Here is a 26,838-nt window from a genome sequence, read left to right on the forward strand (position 1 = left end):
TTTCAACTTCTTTTTGCCGCCGCTGAGAACTGTCAAACAATCAGAGACTCGGAACGATTACACGGTAAATGTGGACTGCACATTATATGGCTATACATTATAAACTTTACCGGGATATTTTTAACCCTGTTCATATGCATTTTTTGTCTTTTTTACTGCCATTTTTTTCCAAATTCGTTTCACTTTGTCTTAAATTTGCTGATAATAGCCAACAAAATCGATGCAGTAGAACATTGCGGTAATTAGAGCATACTAACAGAATTCGTTTGGTTTGATGAAGGCAATTATATCCTTTGAGTTGTCATCGAAAACGATTAATAATTTCACGGTTTCCAAGAGGCATCGGTAGCAGTGATCTAGATTCAGAGATTGAGATTACTCTAGAACTGTATGTTGTACCAAATACATATTTGTATTTAGTTGTACGTTTACTCTCTAGCTTTACACGATCGGTTAAAGTATTCGTTCGGTCGAGTCGTTGCTAGAATAGTCGCTGTCACTTCATTGTCAATCGGGTTGTCAAAAATTAATCGAGCTATTCAGTTCGGGCTAAAGGGACCGTTCATGAACCACGTAGACCGAAATTTGAGAATTTTTAACCCCCCTCCCCCCTAGTAGACCTTAGTAGACTTTTACCAAATACAAATATGTTAATACGGAATGCTCTGATGATTTTTCGTGGACACGTTTTAAGCTACCCTGTACCTGAAAAGGTACAGTGTCAAAGTGACAGCGTACTTTGATACAAATATATAGAAAACTAGGACCACTGTAGACCGCATAAACAATCTATAACAGCGTTACCATGGATAAGATTTATTATTTAGAAAATATCGAATAGAGAGTTTCAATTGAAAATGTGTGATGGGAATTCAAAAATAAATACTTTGTGACGACCAACGTGCTAATTTTTCAAATTAGTGGTGAATTTATCAGTAGCACAAATCCTTCGAGGACGGCCGGGAAATCATCGAAGACCAACTCGCGGAAACTGTCGACATCGAAATGTCCTGCATAGCAAATTGTTGCACAATACGGTGCGGCAAATTTGGATCTAGCTCCGCCCACGTTTTATTTTGCTTCAACCTGAATGGTTTTCTCCTGGGCGACTTTCATCTTCGACTTGTTCCCGGCTGTTCTTGACGGCCTTGTGCCCCTGGTAGGTTTGCAACCAGGACGGAACTGCATGTCCGTAGGCCTTTAAAAGAAGGACTTGAGTCCTTTTTTTAATGAGATTCACATAAAACTTAATTGCTTAGTGCTACTTTATCGAGCGTAACGTTTTTACAACTCTAATTAAGTAACAGCACAAGAACCACTTACATGTCAAGCGATGCTACCCCAACTACTAACGTCAGCAACCGGCGTTGTGTTGCATTTGAAAGGGGAATATTTAATGAAACTTCGGATACCTCGAAGCCTCGGCATGACAAAAGTTAGGTTACTTTCTGTATGGTGGTAGTTCTATGCTTCGTCAACATGTTCTCGCAGATTACCTCAGGTTGTTAGTCTTAAGTAATACAGAAGTAAAATTTCTCGATTAGGCCACAAGACGAGGCAAATTATCAAACTTTTAAGAACTTGCTGGCAATTTGAGCTAAATCATTTGGTTGATTAATTTCAATGGAATTCTGGGAAGCTTCCCTTTATGAAGCTGGCTTACTTATCAAAAAACTTCTGAGATATGAATTGAGCATGAATATGTGAATTTATTTCCTTTCATTTTCAGTAATAATTGGTAGTACATATTGAATTATATAACGTGTACTTTTCCGTTGAAGCATTGATTTGCCAATAGCCTATTGTACTCAACTCCACTGAAAAGTCAACTTCAGCAGATTGTGGACAGAATCGTCAATCCATAATGCGCTGCTTTCGTTGTCTCTGCGATCCACTGATTGGCGCTTGAAGACTATAAGCTGCTGTACTCCAGGGCCGGGATTTTGCGCCGGATTTTGATCACGGTAAATTTTCTGCCGCAATCTCTCTAGACAGTCAAACCAAAAGTTCTGCTGCTTCTAAAAATACAAAATCTTTCTAAAATGGCACAGAATTTTAAAACTAATAAATATGTACGTTTATCCCGTCGGAAACAATTCATGTTGGATTGCCCGGCCGGATTATTTGTGTGTAGATTTGTTAAAATCCGTGATGTTTTCCGCGATTGAGTTTATACCTCGGGAATACTGAAATTCATCTCCCATTGAAAATACATGGGGAACAAAATTCCGCGTAGCCTTTAAGGCTACTTTACACCCCGGGAATCTGATCGCGAATTTTGCTCTCCATGTATTTTAAACGGAAAATGGATTTCCGCGACGGGAAAAAGTCTACACGAAAAACTCAAGATTCGTAAAGTGTAAATCCAAATTCTAGAAAACGTCACGGATTTTTAAAAATCTCCACACATGAAATCCACTCGGAAACAATTCAACATGAATTGTTTCCGACGGAAAAATGGTGTTTTATCAAGTTCAAAATTCGGTGTTATTTTGAAATCGGTGGTATTTTTTTAGAAATAGTAGAACTTTTGGTTTGACAGTTTCTAGAGATAACAGCGGAAAATTTTCCGCGCCAAAAATCCGGCGCAACATCCCGGCCCAAATTCCGTGATCAAAGTGTACAGTAGCCTTAAAGGCTTGTTTATAGTTCGAGAAATGGGTCACGGGATTGGTGTCGAGATTTGATCAGCGAAAATTTTCCGCCGAGATTTTTCCAAATTGTCAAACCAAAAGCTCTACTGCTTCTAAAAATACCAGCAGCATCAAATTTTAAACCAATTTTAAACCAAATTAAAACACCCTTTTCCCTGTAGGAAACAATTTCTGTTGAATTATTCCCGGACGGATTTTTGTGTGGAGTTTTAAAATCCCGTGACGTTTTCCGCTGTTGGGTTTAAACTTCATTAAAACGGTCATGTTTGTGAAGGCTCATTTCCTGCTACGAGATTTGAAATCCCGTGCTCCATTTAAAATACATAGGAGCCAAAATCCCGTGACACATTTCCCGAATAGTAAACTCGCCTTAAAGTTCGTGAAGTTTTCCGCGGTTGGGTTTACACAATTCCTGATGAGTACAGTACCTTTATATCAGCGCTATCCGCCAACAAGTTATTCGGGGAAATCCTTTTTCCTGAAAGGAAATGGCCATTCATAATTATGGAACTGTGAAGTGTGCTCATATTGTTCGAGTTGTTTTACCGAGGAGCAGCGAAAAGTACCTAGTATAGCCTTTCAACTCGCGTAACATTCCGAACTCGTGACCTGTATAGAAAATATGAGCAAAATTAGTTATCAATATTTTGATATGAACATTTATTTCACCAGTTCCACAAGTCTGGTTGAATTTTGAATCCTGTATTGGCTACTTCCACTGAAGCAGAAGCTGTCGACGACGGTAACAACATTTTTTATGGCTTTATAAACAAATGAAAATAGCCAAATCGGAAAACTCCAAACTGTCAAAGCGACACAGAGGAATAGGGTAGCGAAATTTGTTTGATCGGTGAACCAAAAAGTGATAACCCGTTTGTATGGGACCTTTACGTATTTAATTTGTATTTGCTTTTACCAAGCTCCCCCCCGCCAAAAGTCTACGCAGACTTTTATTTTTTTTTATACGCGGGAAACGTGGAATTAGCAAGAAGCACATTATAATGTTCAATTAATAAATAGCGTTCAGATTTATTTTAAATTTTTTAAATATTAAAGGAAGGTTTTTCACATTGGTTTCTTATCACTCAAGTATATGTAAAAAGATACATTGCTATAACTAGTTCAAATTTTGGCCGAAGTGAGACCTAATCCAACAATGCACAATTGCTAAACACGTTTTGAGCCTTACTGGTGTATTCAAAATTGTTAAATTATAAGAAGCAATTACAAAATAATGCTGTCGATGTGTACTATCATCTAGACTAAAATAATAAACCAAACATGCACACAAATTTTACTTTTCGTGAACTAATTTCAATATTTCTAAGGTAATAAGATTATGTAAATTGCCTTATTTGATTAAGGGAACGAAGCTTTTTAAATCTTCCCAAAAATATTTATTTTTGTTATGTAATTAATAGCCTGAGAGTATTATCGCAATGTATCAAAGCTTAACTCTGAATATTTTTGAAGATAAATATACTAGAACCGGTTTGCACGAGTTGCGTAGGGTCAAGACGTAAAATTTAACGGGTGTTTGAAGATTTTAAAATCAGTGTAAATAATTGCAAAAGAAACTGCTTAACTCGAGTAAACACTTTGTTGTAGAAGTTTAACTACACCACTGATTTAACCAGCGAAATCAATGAATAAAAAAATCAAGCCACTTACTGTTAAAAGTCGGGTGTTTTGTTGTTATAATGGTGGTTTTATTGCTTAATTTTGACCATTTTTTTTAACTTTTTATGGTTCATACATTTAATGGTCTATGCATGTGTCTCAGATGATTTTACAGTCAAAATCTTCCGTAGAGAGGAATTTTGGGCCATCATCTTTAGAACTGATCAAAACTATATCAAAATATACGCAATGAAACAACAACGTGTGAGGTTGCCCAAAAAATCGTGGGTTCTGGGTTGAGTGGTTGCTTAATGAGTAGTTCGTCGCTGTTGTGCTATCTTGTGACAAACGCCATTTTGGGGCAAACTGAGTTAGATATGCCACATTACTTGTCTGAAAGATCTCTACAAAGTGGCGTTATTAGAATTTTGAAATTCTACTTGGTTACTAAGACATAGCGAGAAACATAATGAGAAACTATGAGTTTTTTGTTTCAAATCACTGTACCTTGGGATTTGCTCAAGTGTTCAAGTTATATTGAAGTTTTAGATGTTTTTATATGTAAAACTGTCTAAGGATGACATAAAAATTTTCAAAAGAAAAATACACGAGTTGCGAGAAAAACACCGTTTAAGTTTTAAACTGGAAATATAGCACATTTGGCATCGCTCTAACCAAAGGCTACTATTTTTTCTAGATTTTCTGATTCATTTCCTTCAAAATGCATCTAATCGATTGTGTATAAACCAAATTAAACTAAAGATATGAAAAAAAAGTTTATAATTGATGCTTTTTTTCTAATATTCCTTGCACGATTATGACACGCCATACAAACTTTGTCATTAATACACACCTATGACACACATTTTTAGTAAAAACTCGCAATATAGTTCACCGATCTACGTCATATTTGGGAGTTTAATACAGAACAGATAGAAGCATCAATTGTCTTCTCTGAATTGGCTCTACCATTTATAAGTTATAAGATATTCAATCTCAAACTTTAAAAATCGTTTTGCTCGAAATGTGCTAAATGGCGCTGATCATAAGATAGCACAACAGCGACGAGTTACCGCAAAAGTGTACTACACGCAGAAAAAAGATTTGTAGGTTCAATAAAATTATGCATTAAATCCAATAAATTAAATTATTGGTCGGGAGACAATAAAATTATTTATTGAATTCAATAAAATTTATTTATTGTTTCAATAAAACAAGGTTATCGTTCCGTTTTTCTATAATTATTTTATTGAAATTAAAAAAAAATTATTGATACTAAAAATGTATTTATTGAAAGCAAAAATTTTTTGTTGTTCTAATAAAAAAATATTTTCAAACCAATAAGTTTGTTTGTTAAAGTGATAAACAATAAATGATTGGATTCAATAACACATATTTTTGGTTTAAATATGCTAATTTTTTCTGCGTGTAGCTTTAAAGTGTCTCTATAAATACACCTAGCTGAATAGACCAATATTTTGAGTACAACTCTCTTTAAATGCCATTTATAATTAATGACACGAGAATAACAAAAAAATAAAAGTCTACGTAGAATTTTTCAAAGACCCCCCCTCCTCCTCGTAGACAAACGTAGACTTTTGCTAACCCCCCCCCCGTCCCCCCTTTGAATCTACGTAGTTTATGGACGGCCCCTAACCAAGAAGATCGGTAGAGTGTTTTTAGTGAAAACCCCGCATAACGGGCCGTCGACTCCCGGTGCGGGGCGATCAAAAAATTTTAACGACGAAGCCAGCCAGTACTAATCATAATCAAACCTCCGGCTCCAGGTTCAGTGCAGTAAAGGATAGACTCAGTGCGGTTCAAATAAACAGCTCCCTCGCGGGGCAAGTACAGTCCTCTACAGCATCAGTTACTGGTGGAAATCAGCTAGCAATCGTTGGAGGGATCGTGACAGAACTGTGGCGACGCACATATGCCTAATAATTGCCACGTTGCAGAAGCCGCAACAGAAACCATGGAGCTGCCGACAGAGAATGCTCGGAAAGGTTAAGAAGAAAGGCGATAGTAAAGGAGATGGCAACACAGCGATTACCTTTTGCAGAAGCGGAGCATTCCTTCCCATTAACGACGAATCGGTCGCAAACTTGTCGGAAGAAAATTTCTCAAGCCTACCTACTATCGAAATCGACGAGGGCGCAAGGCCATACGTCCAAAATGGAGAACACTACCCAGAGGGCCCCAGCCAGAAACCGAAGCAGAAGCGCCCTCCGCGAATTGTACAACCAGGACAACGAAAGGAAGAGTATGCGGAACCTTTTCAACCGAAAACCTCCTCAGAGCCAAAGAATTCGAATCATTCATCAATCAGCTCAGAAAGCTGCTCCTTAAGCACCTACGATGGCACCGCTGGCGTATTTGAGAAACATGATCACAAATAAAATAAAAGGAGAAATATCCCCAACAGAAATAGATGGCCCCTTGATTGAAATCCGAATCATTTGCTGCTCAAAACCCCAGTAAAATTTTACTTTATCCAGTAATTCAAATTAAGTGTGTAATGTTCAACCTTCACAAGTTGAGAATGATTTTAAAAGATTTTCAACGAATATCTAATCACGTCCTTGTTAGACACCGGTCATACTTGACAATAGTTTTTACCTGAGTTTGTTATAAGGAGAATGACAACAACTGGCACAAATGGCACAATGATTTTTTGTCAGTGTCATTCCAAAATTTTGTGAGCAGAGATTAAAAAAAATTCTGAAAATCCGGCTGATCTCGAAATCCAGCCATTATGATTTTGAAATAAATACTACTATAAGTTTACTGGTTGAATTGTAATGTTTGTCGAAAACTCTGAAAAATAATACAATGAACTGCATAAGAGAAGCTTTTCTTTTTCGATAGGTTGTTTTTGTTGATTTTATTCACCAACGGTCTAGAAGCCATGATTAATTTCGCTAGCAAGAAACAAACACATTGCTTATGTTTTAACCTCCTATTTTGTCATCTCTTTGTGAGTGGGATAAAAAGACTAAGTCTTCAACGATATTCTGTGACTTATATTTACATTTATGTGATCAATTAGATGATGGGAAATAAGCTTTGTTTACCAAAACACTTCGAAAACCACATCAAAAAGAGTTTCGATTCTTCTATAAAGCATAAAGCATCATTCATTTATTCCACTTCTCGTAAAAAAAAGTCATTAGGAATAAATTTTTTAAACACTTTTACCGTTGCTTTCCGTTTTAATTCCACTATGATGTGGAATTAAAACGGAAGACAACGGTAAAAGTGTTTAATATAACATTCCACTAAGTCGCTCAAAACAGTGCTGTAGTTAAAAAATAAATTTTTAATCCAAACAAATTATGTACAGGGCAAAACCAACATATGGGCAACAATGCTGTATTACTTTCAGCAGGGGTCAAAAAATTAAGAAGAGACTTTTTGCTTGGAAAAAACTGGAATCAACACAGCGGGGAAAAAAGGCCAGCAGGAAAAACGATCGCTGCGCCACCTACATGTCAAAAATTAAACTACAAAGCCACGCCTTTTCCCGCTAACTTCACACACTCTGGCAGGAAAAAATAATATATGCTCCGCCTTTTCCCGCTAACTTCACACATTCTAGCAGGAAAAAGTAATATATGCCCCACCTTTTCCTGCTAACTTCACACAATCTAGCAAGGAAAACAACAGTATGGCCCGCCTTTACCTGCTAACATCACACAATCTAGCAAGGTAAACAAATATAAGGGCCCGCCTTTTCCTGCTAAGTTTACAGAATCTAGCCAGAAAAATAAAAAATTCCTGCTATCTTCCACAACATGGTAGAAAAAATTGAAAAAAAAATCTCGCAAATTTTCCTAACTTTGTATTTTCAAGAGTACCTAAATGTATACCGCTGGTTACATACTTTCATTTTTCACGCAGATGAACGGCGCATTCTAACAAATTAGCGGCAGAAAAAATTTAATTTAGTTGTTAGGGGGCAAACAAAAAAGATAACAAATTAGACATTTAACAATACGACGGATTGATTTTTGGAAAAAACGTAGTTCTAGATAATCAAACTGGTGTTAAAGAAAATGAGAGTCGAACACTGCCGCTAGAAGCATAATTGTCCCATGTGTATAGGGTTTCCCATAGCACACGGGACAGTTATGCTTCTAGCGGCAGAACACAACCTGATCAAATGGGTCGTTAGACCAAAAGGCATCGATTCAATTGAAAAATATATGCATTATATAGTATTTTGGCGTTTTATTTTTGCGAATCTACTGGGTCCATATGGAAGAGTTAATTTTTGTTATAACTAGTTTCTTTTTCCCTCTCGTGAGGCTTTTTACTACAGCTCAGTTGGCTACATGTTAAAGGTGGTAAAATCATGAAGCACTTCAGCACCAATATCTTCCTCATTGGAGTCCAACCTATCACTGACATTCACATTCAAACTTGATTAATTCATAATACTTCTTTAGCAGCTTTCTAGTTCCCTCTTGAGCGTTCTCCGTAATTCGAATTGCTAGACGGAAACTTATATTTTCATAAACATCATTAGAGTACAGTTCGAACGCAGACCCTATCATCCAATGCAGCGACCAAAACAGGCGTAGGCTTTCCATGGACAGTCTGGCTTACTGTCAGCAATCATTGCACTACGGCATACAGTGGGACGGAATCAAAAAAAGCCGGACATTGATATTTGGGACGAAATTATTGGTTAAGGCACTTTAATGTCTTCGGAAAGATTTCTTTATTTTTTAAGTAGTTTAATATAATGTTGGGAAATTTTTATTTAAGTGGGTATATACACAGTTTAATATAACATTATATTCAACTACTAAAAAAATTAAGAAACCTTTCCGAAGCCATCAAAGTGCCATAACCAATAGTTTCGTCGCAAAAATTTAAATGTCCGGCTTTTTTGATTCCGTCCCACTGTGCGGCACTGGAAAATCGAGAGAAAAAACCTATTTTAATCCACCTAGCGGTGCAATTGTGCCTTTCTCAATCATGAATCACGAGAATGTGTGCGTTGTTTATACTCATTAAAAACTTTTAAATGCATATATTACATTTTATTATCATACATCACATGACAACTATATACAGGAAAATAAATCATTATTCGAGTTCTAAAATTTTGAAAAAGAAAAAACAGCCACGGTAATATTGAACTGAAAAAAGGTGCGAAATCGGCAAAGTCCCAAAAAGTCGATTTTTATAAAAAAAATTTTTCGAGATAACATTAAATCTCGACGTTTCATGCATTTTAAAGATATTTGGCATCAAAAATACGAATTCGATTTCTGAAATTTCATGGGGTCCCCCCTTTGAAAAAAAATTTTGAGTTCCGGCTTATATGGGAATTTCATGTGTGACCGGACCGTTCAGTCTATATTTCCGGAACCATACAAGCGATCCGTGCGAAATTTGACAGACATCTGTGGGGATAATATAGCTATCATTTGGGACTAAGTTTGTGAAAATCGGCCCAACCATTTTCGAGAAACTGATATGAGTTTGCTAGTTATGAAAGATGGCCGCTTTTCCCGGGCACTTCTGGAACCGTCTATGGTGGTCAATGTAGTCAACGAAAGTTTGTTTGGCCGTCGGTGACCTAGAACTGCAAAGTTAAGTTATTTGAGAGACATTTTAGCGAAATTTTTACCTTTTTTGCTTCCATCGGGGTATCGGTTTGAATCACAATTTGCTATGTGATCGCACGCCACAACCCGTAACTCCGGAACCGGAAGTCGGTTGGGGATAAAATTTAATAGCCATTTGCGGGGACGCAACATCTTTCATTTGAGACTAAGTTTGGTTGATTCGGTCTAGCCATCTCCGAGAAACCAATGTGACTGTTACTCTGAATTTGGATACTTCCGCCGGGGCTTCCGGAACCGATGATGGTGGCCAATGTGACCAAAGAGACTTTGAATGGCTGTTAATGACCTAGTACTACAAATCGAAGCAGTTGTGGTCACATTTTGGAAAAATTTTCACCATTATACATTCATTGCAGAATTTCTTAAAATCGACGTTTTCTGCGTGATCGTACTCAGCACCCTGTAATTCCGGAACCGGAAGTCGGATCCATTAGAAATTCAATAGCAGCCTATGGGAACGTTGCACCTTTCATTTGGGACTAAGTTTGTAAAAATCGGTTCATCCATCTCTGAGAAAAGTGAGTGAGATTGTGTTCGCGTACACACACAGACGCACATACACACACATACATACACACACAGACATTTGCCGAACTCGACGAACTGAATCGAATGGTATATGTCACACTGCCCTCCGGGCCTCCGTTAAAAAGTCGGTTTTCAGAGCAATTGCAATACCTTTCTATTGAGAAAGGCAAAAAGGTGCGAAATCGGCAAAGTCCGAAAAAGTCGTTTGTTATAAAAAATTTTTTTTTCGAGATAACATAAAATCTCGACGTTTCATGCATTTTAAAGATGTTTGGCATCAAAAATACGAATTCGATTTTTGAAATTTCATGGGGTCCCCCCTTTGAAAAAAAATTTTGAGTTCCGGCTTATATGGGAATTTCATGTGTGACCGGACCGTTCAGTCTATATTTCCGGAACCATACAAGCGATCCGTGCGAAATTTTACAGACATCTGTGGGGATAATATAGCTATCATTTGGGACTAAGTTTGTGAAAATCGGCCCAACCATTTCCGAGAAACTGATATGAGTTTGCTAGTTATGAAAGATGGCCGCTTTTCCCGGGCACTTCCGGAACCGTCTATGGTGGTCAATGTAGTCAACGAAAGTTTGTTTGGCCGTCGGTGACCTAGAACTGCAAAGTTAAGTTATTTGAGAGACATTTTAGCGAAATTTTTACCTTTTTTGCTTCCATCGGGGTATCGGTTTGAATCACAATTTGCTATGTGATCGCACGCCACAACCCGTAACTCCGGAACCGGAAGTCGGTTGGGGATAAAATTTAATAGCCATTTACGGGGACGCAACATCTTTCATTTGAGACTAAGTTTGGTTGATTCGGTCTAGCCATCTCCGAGAAACCAATGTGACTGTTACTCTGAATTTGGATACTTCCGCCGGGGCTTCCGGAACCGATGATGGTGGCCAATGTGACCAAAGAGACTTTGAATGGCTGTTAATGACCTAGTACTACAAATCGAAGCAGTTGTGGTCACATTTTGGAAAAATTTTCACCATTATACATTCATTGCAGAATTTCTTAAAATCGACATTTTCTGCGTGATCGTACTCATCACCCTGTAATTCCGGAACTGGAAGTCGGATCCATTAGAAATTCAATAGCAGCCTATGGGAACGTTGCACCTTTCATTTGGGACTAAGTTTGTAAAAATCGGTTCATCCATCTCTGAGAAAAGTGAGTGAGATTGTGTTCGCGTACACACACACAGACGCACATACACACACACATACATACACACACACACACACATACACACAGACATTTGCCGAACTCGACGAACTGAATCGAATGGTATATGTCACTCGGCCCTCCGGGCCTCCGTTAAAAAGTCGGTTTTCAGAGCAATTGCAATACCTTTCTATTGAGAAAGGCAAAAAAATACGAACTCACATCAGTTTCCCGGAAATGGCTGGGCCGATTTTCACAAGCTTAGTCCCAAATGAAAGGTGCAACGTTCCCATAGGCTGCTATTGAATTTCTAATGGATCCGACTTCCGGTTCCGGAATTACAGGGTGATGAGTACGATCACGCAGAAAACGTCGATTTTAAGAAATTCTGCAATGAATGTATAATGGTGAAAATTTTTCCAAAATGTGACCACAACTGCTTCGATTTGTAGTACTAGGTCATTAACAGCCATTCAAAGTCTCTTTGGTCACATTGGCCACCATCATCGGTTCCGGAAGCCCCGGCGGAAGTATCCAAATTCAGAGTAACAGTCACATTGGTTGTAAGGGGGATTCTGGTAGGGCCTCTAAATACCCGGCTTATGCGCCAGACGACGAAGTCGTCTGCCGGGATTACAAATCAGTTTGCCCTGGCTAGCTTTAATTCCTAACCCTACCGCAGAATCCGCCTCCAGTTCATCTCCCACTCCAAAGCTCCCAATACCTATTCCTACCAGTCTTTACGAATATTCCCAAAACTTTCCAAAATAATGAAATTCAAATTATCTTGCTTTAAAACAGTCTACAGAAACTTTTTATTTAAACCCTTTTATTTTTAATTGCAAATTTCGTCGACTTTAATATCGTTTCAGAGTTTATTTTCCTGTTTCTCTCCTATCGCTATCCTACCTTCGTGACGTCATCTAACCTTGGTTTCTTAATTTCTCCCGAACTGTGCGGGGCCTAATCTCTCTCTCACTTCTACCCTACTTTACAATTTCCAATTCCCTACTCTTAACGCGCACTATGAAAGTTCGTATGTATGGTTGTGGTTGGTCGTACTTACAGGCACTGGAACGGTTACCTGGTTCGCACTCGAGTGGTGAATATGCCAATGGTTTCGGCTCACCGTCGGGTGCTGATGGATTCGCTGCCCACCGGCGATGCTGGTTCGTTGCTACGATGTGCGACGAGGCGTTCGTTGTAGGCCACCCGGTGGGTGGGTGGTAAATTGCACCGTATCGATGCTCGACGGACGATGCTGTGTTCACTGTGGTCCACCAGTGGGTGGTGGCAAAGCGTGCTGCTTCGGTTCGCCCACGGACGATTTGTACGGCGGTCGATGCGGGCCACCAATGGATAGTGGCGAAGCGTACTGCTTTGGTTTCACTGTTGCTGATGCTGCGGTTGGATGATTTCGAGCAGCGCGAAGCGGAACTGATGCTGTTCGCTGCGGCGGGGACGGCGTTTGACAGCCGGTGCACTGCGGGCGGTGATGGCGTGCACCAAGGATTGCACACGTGGTCGCACGACGAGGACGCGGTACAGCGTCGCTTCTGGGCTGTTAGCTGCGTGAGTAGCAGGCGAATCTCTCTGGCGTTGGGGAAAATCTTTCCCTTTGAACACGACTCGCTTTCGTGGCAACCGGTAATGGCGGGTGGTGCCGCGAGGCCGAGATTTTTATTGCAGCCAACGCACTCCAGATGTGCCAATAGTAGCACGCAGCCACGAGGCGATTGTCACATCCGGGGGATTGCCAAGAATACCCGAGGTCACTGCACTCACCAGAAATAGCAGAATTAGTCCGTCGCCGCCCTGCTGGGTGAAATTGCGTTGCACTCCTGTACTTAGTAGGTCCTTATACCAGCGAATAAACAATCGGAAAACCCAACGATGTTGACCACCAACGTGGCCGCTGTGGAACAACCAAAATTTTAGAATACGAACTTTCAAATATTTTCTCCCACTTTACCTGAGTATTCTCGATTCCTAAACACTTTATTTTTTTTATTCTTCTTTATTTTCAACTCATTCTCTACCTAAACTTTCCTAAAGCAATTAATAACAAATTACATTTTTTTTTTATTTCAGAAATTAAATTACTCACATCTCAAATATATATTGTGTTTTAAACTCACTCACGACTTTTTAAAAGATTGATCACGAAAAGAAACTCTGAAATTATCAAATATAAACTATCAAAGAGAAGACTTTTTTTTTAATAAGCGATTATCTCCTACTTCGGGCTAAATAACTAGCTTCTCTCACTGCACTTTTTTCAGCACAAAAAATTTACTGTTGTTCACTCGGCGGTTCGCAAGGGAAAGAGCCGATCTTCCGTGAACGACGATCTACCAGCTAAATTTCTCTTCGATTTTCCCCCTAAACAGATTTCCGGTTTGATTGTGTTTCCGGTTGCTTGATTTTATTCCTCTACTCGATATTTTGTTGTAAAAACAAGGTTTCCGGTACAACTGGTTAATATTAGTTTTCCCCCCTTTCTCCCACATTACACTTACGCGAAAATTTATATTTGCGATTCGAGCACTGTCCTCCACGTTGCATACGTGTAGGCTAAATTTACTTAAAACTATTGCTTCTATGAAACGACTATGAACTCGTTTCATGGTTTCTCGGAGATGGCTAGACCGAATCAACCAAACTTAGTCTCAAATGAAAGATGTTGCGTCCCCGTAAATGGCTATTAAATTTTATCCCCAACCGACTTCCGGTTCCGGAGTTACGGGTTGTGGCGTGCGATCACATAGCAAATTGTGATTCAAACCGATACCCCGATGGAAGCAAAAAAGGTAAAAATTTCGCTAAAATGTCTCTCAAATAACTTAACTTTGCAGTTCTAGGTCACCGACGGCCAAACAAACTTTCGTTGACTACATTGACCACCATAGACGGTTCCGGAAGTGCCCGGGAAAAGCGGCCATCTTTCATAACTAGCAAACTCATATCAGTTTCTCGGAAATGGTTGGGCCGATTTTCACAAACTTAGTCCCAAATGATAGCTATATTATCCCCACAGATGTCTGTAAAATTTCGCACGGATCGCTTGTATGGTTCCGGAAATATAGACTGAACGGTCCGGTCACACATGAAATTCCCATATAAGCCGGAACTCAAAATTTTTTTTCAAAGGGGGGACCCCATGAAATTTCAAAAATCGAATTCGTATTTTTGATGCCAAACATCTTTAAAATGCATGAAACGTCGAGATTTTATGTTATCTCGAAAAAAAAATTTTTTATAACAAACGACTTTTTCGGACTTTGCCGATTTCGCACCTTTTTGCCTTTCTCAATAGAAAGGTATTGCAATTGCTCTGAAAACCGAACTTTTTAACGGAGGCCCGGAGGGCCGTGTGACATATACCATTCGATTCAGTTCGTCGAGTTCGGCAAATGTCTGTGTGTGTGTGTATGTATGTGCGTCTGTGTGTGTGTACGCGAACACAATCTCACTCACTTTTCTCAGAGATGGATGAACCGATTTTTACAAACTTAGTCCCAAATGAAAGGTGCAACGTTCCCATAGGCTGCTATTGAATTTCTAATGGATCCGACTTCCGGTTCCGGAATTACAGGGTGATGAGTACGATCACGCAGAAAACGTCGATTTTAAGAAATTCTGCAATGAATGTATAATGGTGAAAATTTTTCCAAAATGTGACCACAACTGCTTCGATTTGTAGTACTAGGTCATTAACAGCCATTCAAAGTCTCTTTGGTCACATTGGCCACCATCATCGGTTCCGGAAGCCCCGGCGGAAGTATCCAAATTCAGAGTAACAGTCACATCGGTTTCTCGGAGATGGCTAGACCGATTCGACTAAACTTGACCTCAAATGAAAGGTATTGCGTCCCCGTAAATGGCTATTAAATTTTATCCCCAACCGACTTCCGGTTCCGGAGTTACGGGTTGTGGCGTGCGATCACATAGCAAATTGTGATTCAAACCGATACCCCGATGGAAGCAAAAAAGGTAAAAATTTCGCTAAAATGTCTCTCAAATAACTTAACTTTGCAGTTCTAGGTCACCGACGGCCAAACAAACTTTCGTTGACTACATTGACCACCATAGACGGTTCCGGAGGTGCCCGGGAAAAGCGGCCATCTTTCAAAATTTACGAACTCACATCAGTTTCCCGGAAATGGTTGGGCCGATTTTTACAAACTTAGTCCCAAATGATAGCTATAATATCCCCATAGATGTCTATAAAATTTCGTACTGATCGCTTATATGGGTCCGGAAATATAGACTAAATCGTCCGGTCACATATGAAATTCCCATATAAGCCGGAACTCAAAATTTTTTTCAAAGGGGGGACCTCATGAAATTTCAGAAATCGAATTCGTATTTTTGATGCCAAACATCTTTAAAATGCATGAAACGTCGAGATTTTATGTTATCTCGAAAATTTTTTTTTATAAAAATCGACTTTTTGGGACTTTGCCGATTTCGCACCTTTTTTCAGTTCAATATTACCGTGGCTGTTTTTTCTTTTTCAAAATTTTAGAACTCGAATAATGATATTTTCCTGTATATAGTTGTCATGTGATGTATAATAATAAAATGTAATATATGCATTTAAAAGTTTTTAATGAATATAAACAACGCACACATTCTCGTGATTCATGATTGAGAAAGGCACAATTGCACCGCTAGGTGGATTAAAATAGGTTTTTGCTTTTTGCGGGCACTACCGGAACCGTTTATGGTGGTCAATGTAGTCAACGAAAGTTTGGTTGGCCGTCGGTGACCTAGAACAGCAAATTTAAGTTGTTTGAGAGACATTTTAGCGAAATTTTTACCCTTTTTTGCTTTCATTGGAGTATCGGTCACAATTTGCTATGTGATCGCACGCCACAACCTGTAACTCCGGAACCGGAAGTCGGATCGGGATGAAATTAAATAGCCATTTACGGGGACGTAATACCTTTCATTTTAGGCCAAGTTTAGTGGTATCGGTCTAGCCATCTCCGAGAAACCGATGTGACTGTTATTCTGAATTTAGATACTTCCGCCGGGGCTTCCGGAACCGATGATGGTGGCCAATGTGGCCAAATAGACTTTGAATGGATGTTAGTGACCTAATACTACAAATCGAAGCAGTTGTGGTCATATTTTGGAAAAATTGTCACCTTTATACATTCATTGCAGAATTTATTAAAATCGACATTTTCTGCGTGTTCGTACTCATCACCCTGTAATTCCGGAACCGGAAGTGGGATCCATTAGAAATTCAATAGCAGCCTATGGGAACGTTGCACCTTTCTCTTGAGACTAAGTTTGTCAAAATCGGTTCAGCCATCTCTGAGCAAAATGAGTAACATTTTCGGTCACATACACACACATACGCACATACACATACATACATACACACATACATACACACAGACATTTGCCGAACTCGACGAACTGAATCGAATGGTATATGTCACTCGGCCCTCCGGGCCTCCGTTAAAAAGTCGGTTTTCAGAGCAATTGCAATACCTTTCTATTGAGAAAGGCAAAAATATTGCTTAAATGTTGCACTATTGACTGAATAGACTAACACTCTAGTTCTCGCCAATTTTTTTTTGGATACGATATTTTTTTCAACAATAATCCTACCCCCTTAAGTAAGAACGGATTTCATCAGTAGGTGTCAACTAACGGGTAAAATTTGACGAAGATCGCCGACCACTCCACCAAATATTCGATTGGTTCTTTTTATGGGTCATTGTGAATTCGTCCTATATAACAGTGTTGCGTTCTGTCAGCATTTTGCTTACATTCGAATTTTGATTGACATTGTAAGTAACGTTTTCCGCAAGCGCAAGATTGAGTGGCTATTTTAGGGAATTTTTTGCAATTTTCAATATAAATTTCGACAAATTCATGCAATTCATCAGTATTATATTGTTATTCGCGTAATAGATCTCTATCAAATAAATTCTTACATTTCCATTTATGTGCTGGTAAACAAACATGCAACAAAATTTTAGATTTTTGAAGTAATTGATAGATATTGCACCAGAAACCCTCCCTCTTCTTCAGATTCCGAAACCAACAATTATGTCCACCTTCTTGGTGGAAGAAATACGTATGCCAAATCATATATAATATATACAGCTAAAAAAAGTTCTTCAGTACACCCCCTCTCCCTTTCCTCGGCTTAGGTACTTCTCACCCACCCCATCGTGCACAAAAACCACCCCATGACCATCTCCTTAGTGGAAGCTATTGTCAATTGAATTCATCGCTAATAATCACATTGAATGAATAGAACCCTCTTCCCAACCCTTTCGTGGTCCACTCCCATCAACCATTGGCTCAGTGGGAGAAATACATATATTATATATATATATATATATATATATATATATATATATATATATATATATATATATATATATATATATATATATATATATATATATATATATATATATATATATATATATATATATATATATATATATATATATATATATATATATATATATATATATATATATATATATATATATATATATATATATATATATATAGATAGATTTCTTCAAAAACGTTAGTAAGTTTCAGGACGCGATAGTCATAAACTTTATTGATTGTATTCTAACGTCTGAATTTCACACTTAAGTCATACTTTTAAGTAGTTTTAGTGGGTAACATTTCCCGTTTCATCTGGTATTTCAGGGTCTTCAGTTGGACTACTCAAATAGCAAAAAATTATCCAGATACAGCAAAATAAAAAACAAATTTCTTTACTTGTAAATAAAACAAAAATTTCTTCACATAATTAAACGCATAATTGAAAATATTGCAGATTACTATTCTGACCTTACCTTCTATGTGAATACAACGTGGCTGCTAGAAGTCAGATAAGACTAATAGGTACTCATATAAACATTTTTTGGATCAGCCAAGTGATACGGCAAGACGTACCCTAGCTTCCTCAAGAATTTCAAGGAAAAAATGTACACCCACGAGTTATATCAGCGTGCCTTCTATTTTTGAACAAAATGGAAGCCAAAACTTCTCCAATCTTCAAGCTGGCCAAGACGTGAAACGGAGATAACGATTATGGAGCCTGAATCAGAAAACTGGATGCAGCGAAAGAAAATTTAATAAGTAAACTTTTTTTATATAACACAAATATGTATAGTATAAGTCCAGATAGGTAGTATAAACCCAATTAAAGTCAAGATAGGTAGTTTAAAGCTAAGAACGACAATCAATTTTTTGAATAGAAAAGCTCACATTAGCTAGCTATATATTCAGGGGAATAGTGTTACTAGACGGTTGAACGTCGTACAACAGAGATTATTCATATAGATAATTCATGTGGGTTAAAGCACATTAGTAACCAGAGGTGTAGGCAAAGGTTTTAGAAAAACCCTTTCTTTTAAGTTAACACTTCCCTTCACAGAACCAGCGTGTCATGATTATACTCCCCAAATAGTGATAAAAGATTAAATATTTATTTCAAGCAAATTATCGGTAATAAAAATAAATCAAAATAATATGTGAATAATACCTATCAATCTTATAACAATATGAGCCTCGTAAAAACTGTTGTACACAGACGCCTCTGAAGTCGCCCAGAATCATTCAGGAATGAGTGTGGCATGGCACATGTAACGAAATAAGCGACTTAGCAACGCTGCATGTTCAACATAATCGTTTACTCGTTTTGCTGTGAGGATCCCATCATAAAATTTATCCTGTTTTTCCTGCAAATATAACAATTTATTTGATCCATCCACCACAAGTTGATCCAGTTTTGTCTTTTTGTTCCAGCTCACTTCACGAACCGTGGGGGGATATTTTTTTTAATTTTTGCTCCGCTCACAATCCACTCTGTCATTTTACCCGCTTACTTCACGAACCTATTGGGAAAAAATATTGTTTTTGTTTTTATGCTCCGCCCACTAACCAATAAGTCTCCACCTTGTTGTTTTTTCCGGCTCACTTCACGAACCTAGCGGGAAAAAATATTGTTTTTGTTTTTATGCTCCGCCCACTAACCAATAAGTCTCCACCTTGTTGTTTTTTTCCGGCTCACTTCACGAACTCGGCGGGAATTTTTTTATTTTTTTTTCAAGCTTTTCATTTTTTTCCTGCGGACTTCACACTTTTTATTTCCAACATTCACATGTAGATGGCGCGGCAGTAGAATATATTTTTTTTCCTGCTCGTTTTTTCCCGCCCGTTTGACCGAAGTTGGAAAAAGAAAACAGCAGTTTGAACCGTTGGTCGCCCTATTAAAATTTTACTCACAATGAAATTCCAGAGACTAGGAACGTTAGCACCGAATGCATGAAACTAGCAACACGCTTCTTGAACAGCTGATGACTGCAGGCAAAACAAAACAAAATCACCAAACAGTATCGTTTTGGAAAGCGAAGTCGACGTATTTTTTGCCTCTATTGCATTCCCAGTCTAGATTGTCGATCTATGGAAAACTCATATCTAAATGTGGTAAGTCACTATTTGTATTCTTGTCCCAGACCACATAGTTGCAGTTTCAGAATATTTCCCAGGCTCACGTTTACGGTCGGAAAGCAGAACACTATGCCAAACATCGTCGCTATGATGAAGCAATCGAGAGCCATCGTCGGGCTGTATCAAATATGGACGAAGCGTTGAAGATATCACCTCCGTCAGCAGTTATCCTTGAATCACTGCAGCTGCAGCGCAAGTATCACCTGAAGCAGGCCGAATTTCTTCGCCACAAGAAGCAACAACACGAGCGCTACATGAAGGCCGTCGAGTATCAGCGACGGAGAAATCCGGAGTATCTAGCCCAGCAGATGGAGAAGTTAGAGAAGGCCAGCGAGCTCCAGGTTGCAATCTATCGCAACATGGACGAAACAGATTCATTGCTGGAGACACTGGCTAAACCTCGAAGTGGCGGTGGCCCGGAAATTGCTGCGGGAAGTGAGAAAAAGACACTCGCCGTTGAAGAGCTTATTTCTTTGAACCACTCACTGCACCTACTGATTCACCGGATGGTTCAAAACTTGGACGAGGCCAGTACGGAAAATGAAGCTCTAAAGGAAAGGATTAGTATGTACGAAAAGGAAAGTCATCCTGCTTCGATGGGCGCTGGAAAGCGAGCTATCGATAGGGGCCGAGATCCGTTGCTGGAAACCGGACGAGATGCGCTGGAGGCGATGGATTATCACTCGGAAGAGCTACCAGCGCTCGAGTTGCCCACGTTCGATCTGTCGGGGTTTGAAAATCATTAATATGTATTACTAAGCTCATCAACTCTGATGAAATATTTCATACACTAAGTGAAATGTGTGCTTGAGCGTGGTGAACGATGACGCTTCGTTATTGAGTGGGGTAATGATTTTTTTCCTCAGAGTTGGTATAACCATTTCCAATTTCTTTAGGTAGTGCCACGATTCCGGTACAATAGACAGATTTTTAAAATATTTTATGCAATAGTTTAGTTTTATTTGAATGTAGTTATATATTAGTATTATATCAGAGCAATCGATTTTATGTGACCCGCGAAATAAATTCCACATATACAAATATAACATCAATTTCTTTTACCCGACGATATGATTTTGTATCTGAGTGAATCTAGGGAAAATTATCAGTAGGATCTTAATGGGTGTACCCCATATGGCGTAATGAACGTTTGGCACAACGGTTTTGGCATAAGGACGTTTGGCATAATGACCATTGGGAGAATACCTGTTGGGGGTTTAGGGACATTTGGCATAATACCTATTGGGGTTTAAAAGACATTCGGCATAACGGACGTTTGGCATAAACTTATTAGGGCGACCCAACGCGTTGCGTTGATTCTCCCAATCTTCACGAGTAGCTGTCCCAAGAAATTGAGGCCTACATACGTTAACGGTTTAGTGGATGCGGCCATGCGTGCAGCTGTTAATGGAACCATCTGCGGAGTCTGCAGCTTGATCTTATTTATTTTGCACCATTGACAAGCTGTTGCTCGCTGCTTTACTGCTACTCTCAATTCCGGCACATAATACTTTTGGTGTATTTTATTAGTCACGGTTTCGTGGTTACCATGACGAAACTTACGGTGGTAGTCGTCCACCAATAGGGCGGTTAACCTACGATTTCGTGGGAGTATGACCGGAAACTTCGCATCTAGGTCGGTATTAGGGGCTTTCCCAATGCGTCCGCCGATCCGGAGCACCCCATAATCATCCGCGACTTGCTCCCCTCTTATGTTAGTAAAGGGAAAAGGTAGGATGTGGGATACATCTTGTAAAATTAAAATTCTCGTTGGTTGGTTAATGATTGTGGGGGATATGCAAACTTTATTGTAATCGCAGGGGCGAGGAGAAGGTCGATATTTCGAATGATTATTGGCATTCCGATGCTGTCATTATGTTCTGGATGGACGGTTATCAAGAAGGTTATGCATCGTAGACTCGTGAAGCAAGGCCATATTGTAGATACAGGGGGAGGTTGATGGGGTTCTACTGTGAATGAGAGGAGAAAATGTATTAAACTTGGACATCAATAGTTTTCAAAAAGATATAGATAAATAAATATAACTGTGGTCACGACTTGCCTGGACATCCCAGACTGGCACAAAATGTGATCTACCTCGGGCCCGAAGGGAATCTATTAGTTGGGACCTGGCAACACAGTACTCTGCGCACAGCCAAACAACATGCTCGATGTCGTGATAGCCATTCTCACAAACACAATGATTACTTTCGGCAAGTCCTATACGACGAAGATCCGCATCAAATGTGTAATGGTTGGGCATGAACCTTGACATCGTACGAATAAAGTCCCGGTTCACATCCAAGCCCTTAAACCAAGCATTCGTTGATATCTTCGGGATAATGGAATGTAGTCACCGATAACTTCACTGCGAATCTGCTGCCTAACCATTTTTGCTGACTAATCCCATCGCGGCAGAGAACTTTACCTGTTTCAAACTTCCAACGGGCTTAGTCAACAAATCCGTTGTCATGTCTTCCGACGCACAATACTGCAAGGTAACTGTTCCGTTCTCCACAAGTTCACGAGTGAAATGCATTCGAGTGTCAATATGTTTTGACCTTCGTGACTGACGCTCGATTTTGACAAAATTTATGCAGCTTATGTTGTCTTCAAACATTATTGTTGGTCCTTCCTGCCTGCAGTTCATATTTTCCAGTAGTCTGCGGATCCAAATCAACTCTTTGCACGCTTCAGATAGGGCAGTGTACTCTGCTTCCATGCTTAAAAGAGAGACACACGTTTGTTTTCGACTAGCCCAAGATATGGTAGCTCCACTCAGTTTAAAAAAGTATCCGGTGTTTGACTTCCGGTCGGTGATATCACTACTCCAGTCGGCGTCGCTAAAACCATGTAGTACCAAAGAACTCTTCCTGTCTGACTTCAACATCAACTTATAGTCATTCGTCTTCAACAGGTACCGGACTACTCTCTTGAGCTTCAACCAGTTTACTTCTGTTGGGCCACTAACGCTTCTGCTCAGAATTGACACGCTAGCAGCCACGTCAGGACGCGTGTTCACTGTCTCGTACAAAAGTGCTCCAACTAGGCTGTGGTAATCTTGATTATCCGTTAACTTCTTGCTGCTTACACGATTTTTGTAGTAACCGGGATTTAGAGGTATCTTCGATCCTTTCGAATCTGCAAGACCGAATCGGCTGGTAATCTTCCGAATAAACGTTTCTTGATCCAGTGCGAAATACCCGTTGTTGTCCTTCGTTATACGAATACCTAGGAACTGATTCACCGCTCCAAGAGCCGGCAACTTGATTTTCTGCAGTAGCTCTTGTTCTACATTGATGATTTCCGCTTCGTTAGTGTTAGCAATAATCATATCATCTCCGTATATCAACAAAATAATCGCTTCTCTCTACGACAAATTTTTGTATACAAGCAAGGATCGGACTGCGAACCTCATATCAGACAAAATTCTGTCAATCATGTCAAATCCTTTGGGTTGTTGCATAAATATCACCTCTTGTAATTTTCCGTGTAAGTATGCACACTTCACGTCGACATGCCGCACAATCATCTGCTTCTGTCCCGCTATTGTTAGAAGGGTCCATAATGTGTTCTGCGTAGCGACCGGTGCAAATACCGCATCGTAATCGACGCCATATCGTTGCCAGAAGCCTTGAGCAACTAGTCGGGCTTTGAACCGTGCTACGTTACCTTCAGCATCCTCCTTTCTTTTTATACCCATTTACATCCGATGGGCGAACGACCCGCAGGCAACTCCACCAACGACCACGTTCTATTCTGCATTAAAGACTCGTACTCATCTTTCATGGCCGCTTGCCACAACGATCGCTCCGGACTGCTCAACGCCTCCTCGTAGCTGGTGGGGTCAAGCTGTGCAATCATAGCAACGTCAACTTCGTAATCCTTCAGCCGTTGCGGAACTGGCTTCTTCACTAGTCTCGTCACAGCCGAAGTACTCTTCTCCCGAGTCACTTAACTCCTCCTGAATCGATGACTGTCGTTCACCTATCGGCTTCTTCGGCGCAACGTCGATCAGCTGTTCCTCATTCTTCTCATCAAGATCATCGTTCATCAGCGAACCGTTCTGCAGCTCAATGAATCGAGCATCTCGACTGATAATGATTCTGTCGGATGTCGGATCCAGGAACCTATAGCCCTTACGGTTGTCGCAGTAGCCTACAAACACTAACTTTTGCGTCTTGTTGTCAAGTTTCGCCCGCTTCATATCAGGAATTTGTACCTAAGCGACACTTCCCAAAATGCTTCAGTGAAGGCGTTTCCCCATACCATTTTTCGTACGGAGTCGTGTCCACTGAGCGCGAGGGTAATCTATTCTGAACGTGCGACGCAGTCATGATCGCCTCGCCCCAATACCTTTTTGGAAGTCCCGCGTCCAGCAACATATAGGTGCCCATCTCCTGCAGGGTACGGTTTTTCCGTTCGGCCACGCCATTCTGTTGGGGTGAGTACGCTGTCGTAAACTGAACTTGGATCCCTTCTAACTCATAAAACTCCTTCAGCTCCTGATTTGTGTACTCGCCGCGCCCATCTGAACGAATAACACATGGTGCCCTGCCGAATCTATTCTTCACGTGGGCCCCGTACCGTTTAATGCACCGAGCTGCATCGGATTTCTGTCTCAATAGGCAGACTACCGTGTACCGACTGAAGTCGTCAATAAGAGTCATAAGGTAACAGCAGCCCCCCGGGGTTACGTTCACAACCGGTCCACATACGTCCGTGTGAACCAAATCTAATACCCGTTTGGCTCTACTCTTAGTTGATTTTGGGAAGGAATTTCTAGGCAGTTTACCATGAAGGCAGTGTTCACATACTAGCCTTAATCCGCAATCCTGCACTACTAGTCCATCGCCAAGGTTTTCAGCGACAATCTGTTCCAGCACCGCTGAGTCACGAAGCCCGAAACGTCGGTGTCAAATCCGCTACTGCTACCACCTTTCCTTCACGATCAACGATTTCACATTTCGACGCACCAAATTGCACAGCCTACCCCTTTTGTGTCAGCTTCCGAACGGAGACTAGACCGCTGTCAAGATCGGGAATATACAAGACTTCTTTGACCAAAATTTGCTGTGCTGTGCCATCGACGCTAAGGCACTTTACATATCCTTCACCGATACCGACGGATTTTGTGGTAGATCCATCCGCCAGCACAACTTCGATCTTCACATTGTCGTTGAGCTTCTCGAAAAACGACCTGTCATTGGTCATGTGGCTGGAGCATCCACTATTTACATACCAACGACCTTTTCGCCGGATGCCACCAACAACGAAACACAACGAATCAGATTGTCTGTTTCAGCAATCTGCTTTGCTTTTGTTCCATCCTGCTTACCACCGCTAGCTTCTCCGTTCTTCCTCTGCTGCTGATGTAGCAGCCTGCAATACCGACGGAAACGTCCGGGTTTCCGACAATGGAAACAAACCTTTTCCTTCTTCTCAGGCCTCTGTTGCTTACCCCACAATTTCATAGCCTTCTCCCCTGTGTCGCCAGATCGCTCGACACGACGCTGATGCTCATCCAACAGTTTCTGTTTTACCAATTCCATCGTTTGGTCAGCGTCCGGCCGGCTCTCCATCGCCGTAACCAAGCCGCCAACGCTTTCTCATCGGACTTTCGCCAGGCTACTTTTTGATTTCCTGTTGCTTTTTTTGTTGGCGGATCACTTGACACTATGCGACAGTTCTTCGCGTTTAAGTAACATCTCCGTACGCGTTTTCCAGACGAGATAGTTCAAATTATTGAGCCGGGGAAAAAGCAGTTTCTCAGCCATTCTTTATTAACTACGTGAAACAATAATCTTCCGTGTTCAACCAACAAGCGCACTGTTTGTGGAAATCAAAATCGACCGCACCCAAAAAAGTAAACAAAATCAGTCACTTTCACGCCATTCCAGTACCAGCTGCCGTTCGCATACACCAAAAGTTCGAACTGTGCTCCCGATAAAAAAAACAATTGCAGACTTATCTCACAAACGAGTGTGCAAATTCTTAGAAATACACTCACACCGTGTAGCAGCGGCCGCTTTCGGTTCTCAGCCGAACGTGATGCCAAAAGTGAAAAAATGGGAACCACGCGCAAAAAAAAAAAACAATTCACCATCCACTTTCACAATCTGGGCCCATAACTTGTTAGCGGGGACAGGGTCATCAACACGGACTCACTTTCCGGATTATGCAGCGTACGCCGAAAGACCGAACACCGACGGATAATGCGGATGCGCGTGATCGCGACAGATAAACGTAATACGAAAGTATAGAAAACACGTCTTTATTGTATCGATAGCGTTACAGGAAAGGAAAAAAGGAAAGGAAAATATTCTTCTTCACTTATGTCTACAGTGCTGACAACCGTCGTTGGCTGTCATTGCAATCCAGTGGCGCAGGGAAAATATCGCTCATATCTATACTACCAACATTTCCCCATCAAATACGGTGAGTGCTTTCCAGGCTTAGCCGCACGGGTGGCCTCAATGGAGCTGAGACTGTCCGAAACGACAAAGCAATGGTCTGCGGGCACTTGTGGGCGAATGTGATCCGGGATTTCACAAACCTCTTCCTTCATGGATGTGTCGAAAAATACAGGATCAGAAGCATCTAAGAGATGAGCACGGTTAACGTTTTACGAAGATGAATTGATCTTCTGTGCCATGTAATCGAAGTACAAGGACATCGCCAGGCACCTTTAGAGTCGAACCAGACCCCGAGATATTTGTATGTTG

General features: G+C 40.3%; 1 protein-coding gene and 1 long non-coding RNA gene across 3 annotated transcripts; one reads left to right on the top strand and one right to left on the bottom strand.

Moving 5' to 3' along the window:
• Positions 1–1,683: 1,683 nt before the first annotated feature.
• LOC131682295 (uncharacterized) lies at positions 1,684–3,451 on the bottom strand. Of its 2 annotated transcripts, XR_009304058.1 has the most exons (4): positions 3,324–3,451; positions 3,201–3,263; positions 2,077–3,132; positions 1,684–2,018 (listed from the first exon to the last, which is right to left on the bottom strand). It is a non-coding gene; the product is annotated as an uncharacterized LOC131682295 (long non-coding RNA). The 2 variants fall into 2 exon arrangements; XR_009304057.1 differs by having other exon boundaries at positions 1,684–3,132.
• Positions 3,452–19,978: 16,527 nt separating this feature from the next.
• On the top strand, positions 19,979–21,153 carry LOC131682296 (nuclear receptor-binding factor 2-like). The gene is made up of 2 exons (XM_058963677.1): positions 19,979–20,089; positions 20,152–21,153. The coding sequence occupies exons 1-2, from the start codon at positions 20,066–20,068 to the stop codon at positions 20,857–20,859; spliced, it is 732 nt and encodes a 243-aa protein (XP_058819660.1). The 5' UTR covers positions 19,979–20,065; the 3' UTR covers positions 20,860–21,153.
• Positions 21,154–26,838: the final 5,685 nt, after the last annotated feature.

Source organism: Topomyia yanbarensis, chromosome 2 (assembly GCF_030247195.1).
Source record: "Topomyia yanbarensis strain Yona2022 chromosome 2, ASM3024719v1, whole genome shotgun sequence".
NCBI classification, from domain to species: Eukaryota; Metazoa; Arthropoda; class Insecta; order Diptera; family Culicidae; genus Topomyia; species Topomyia yanbarensis.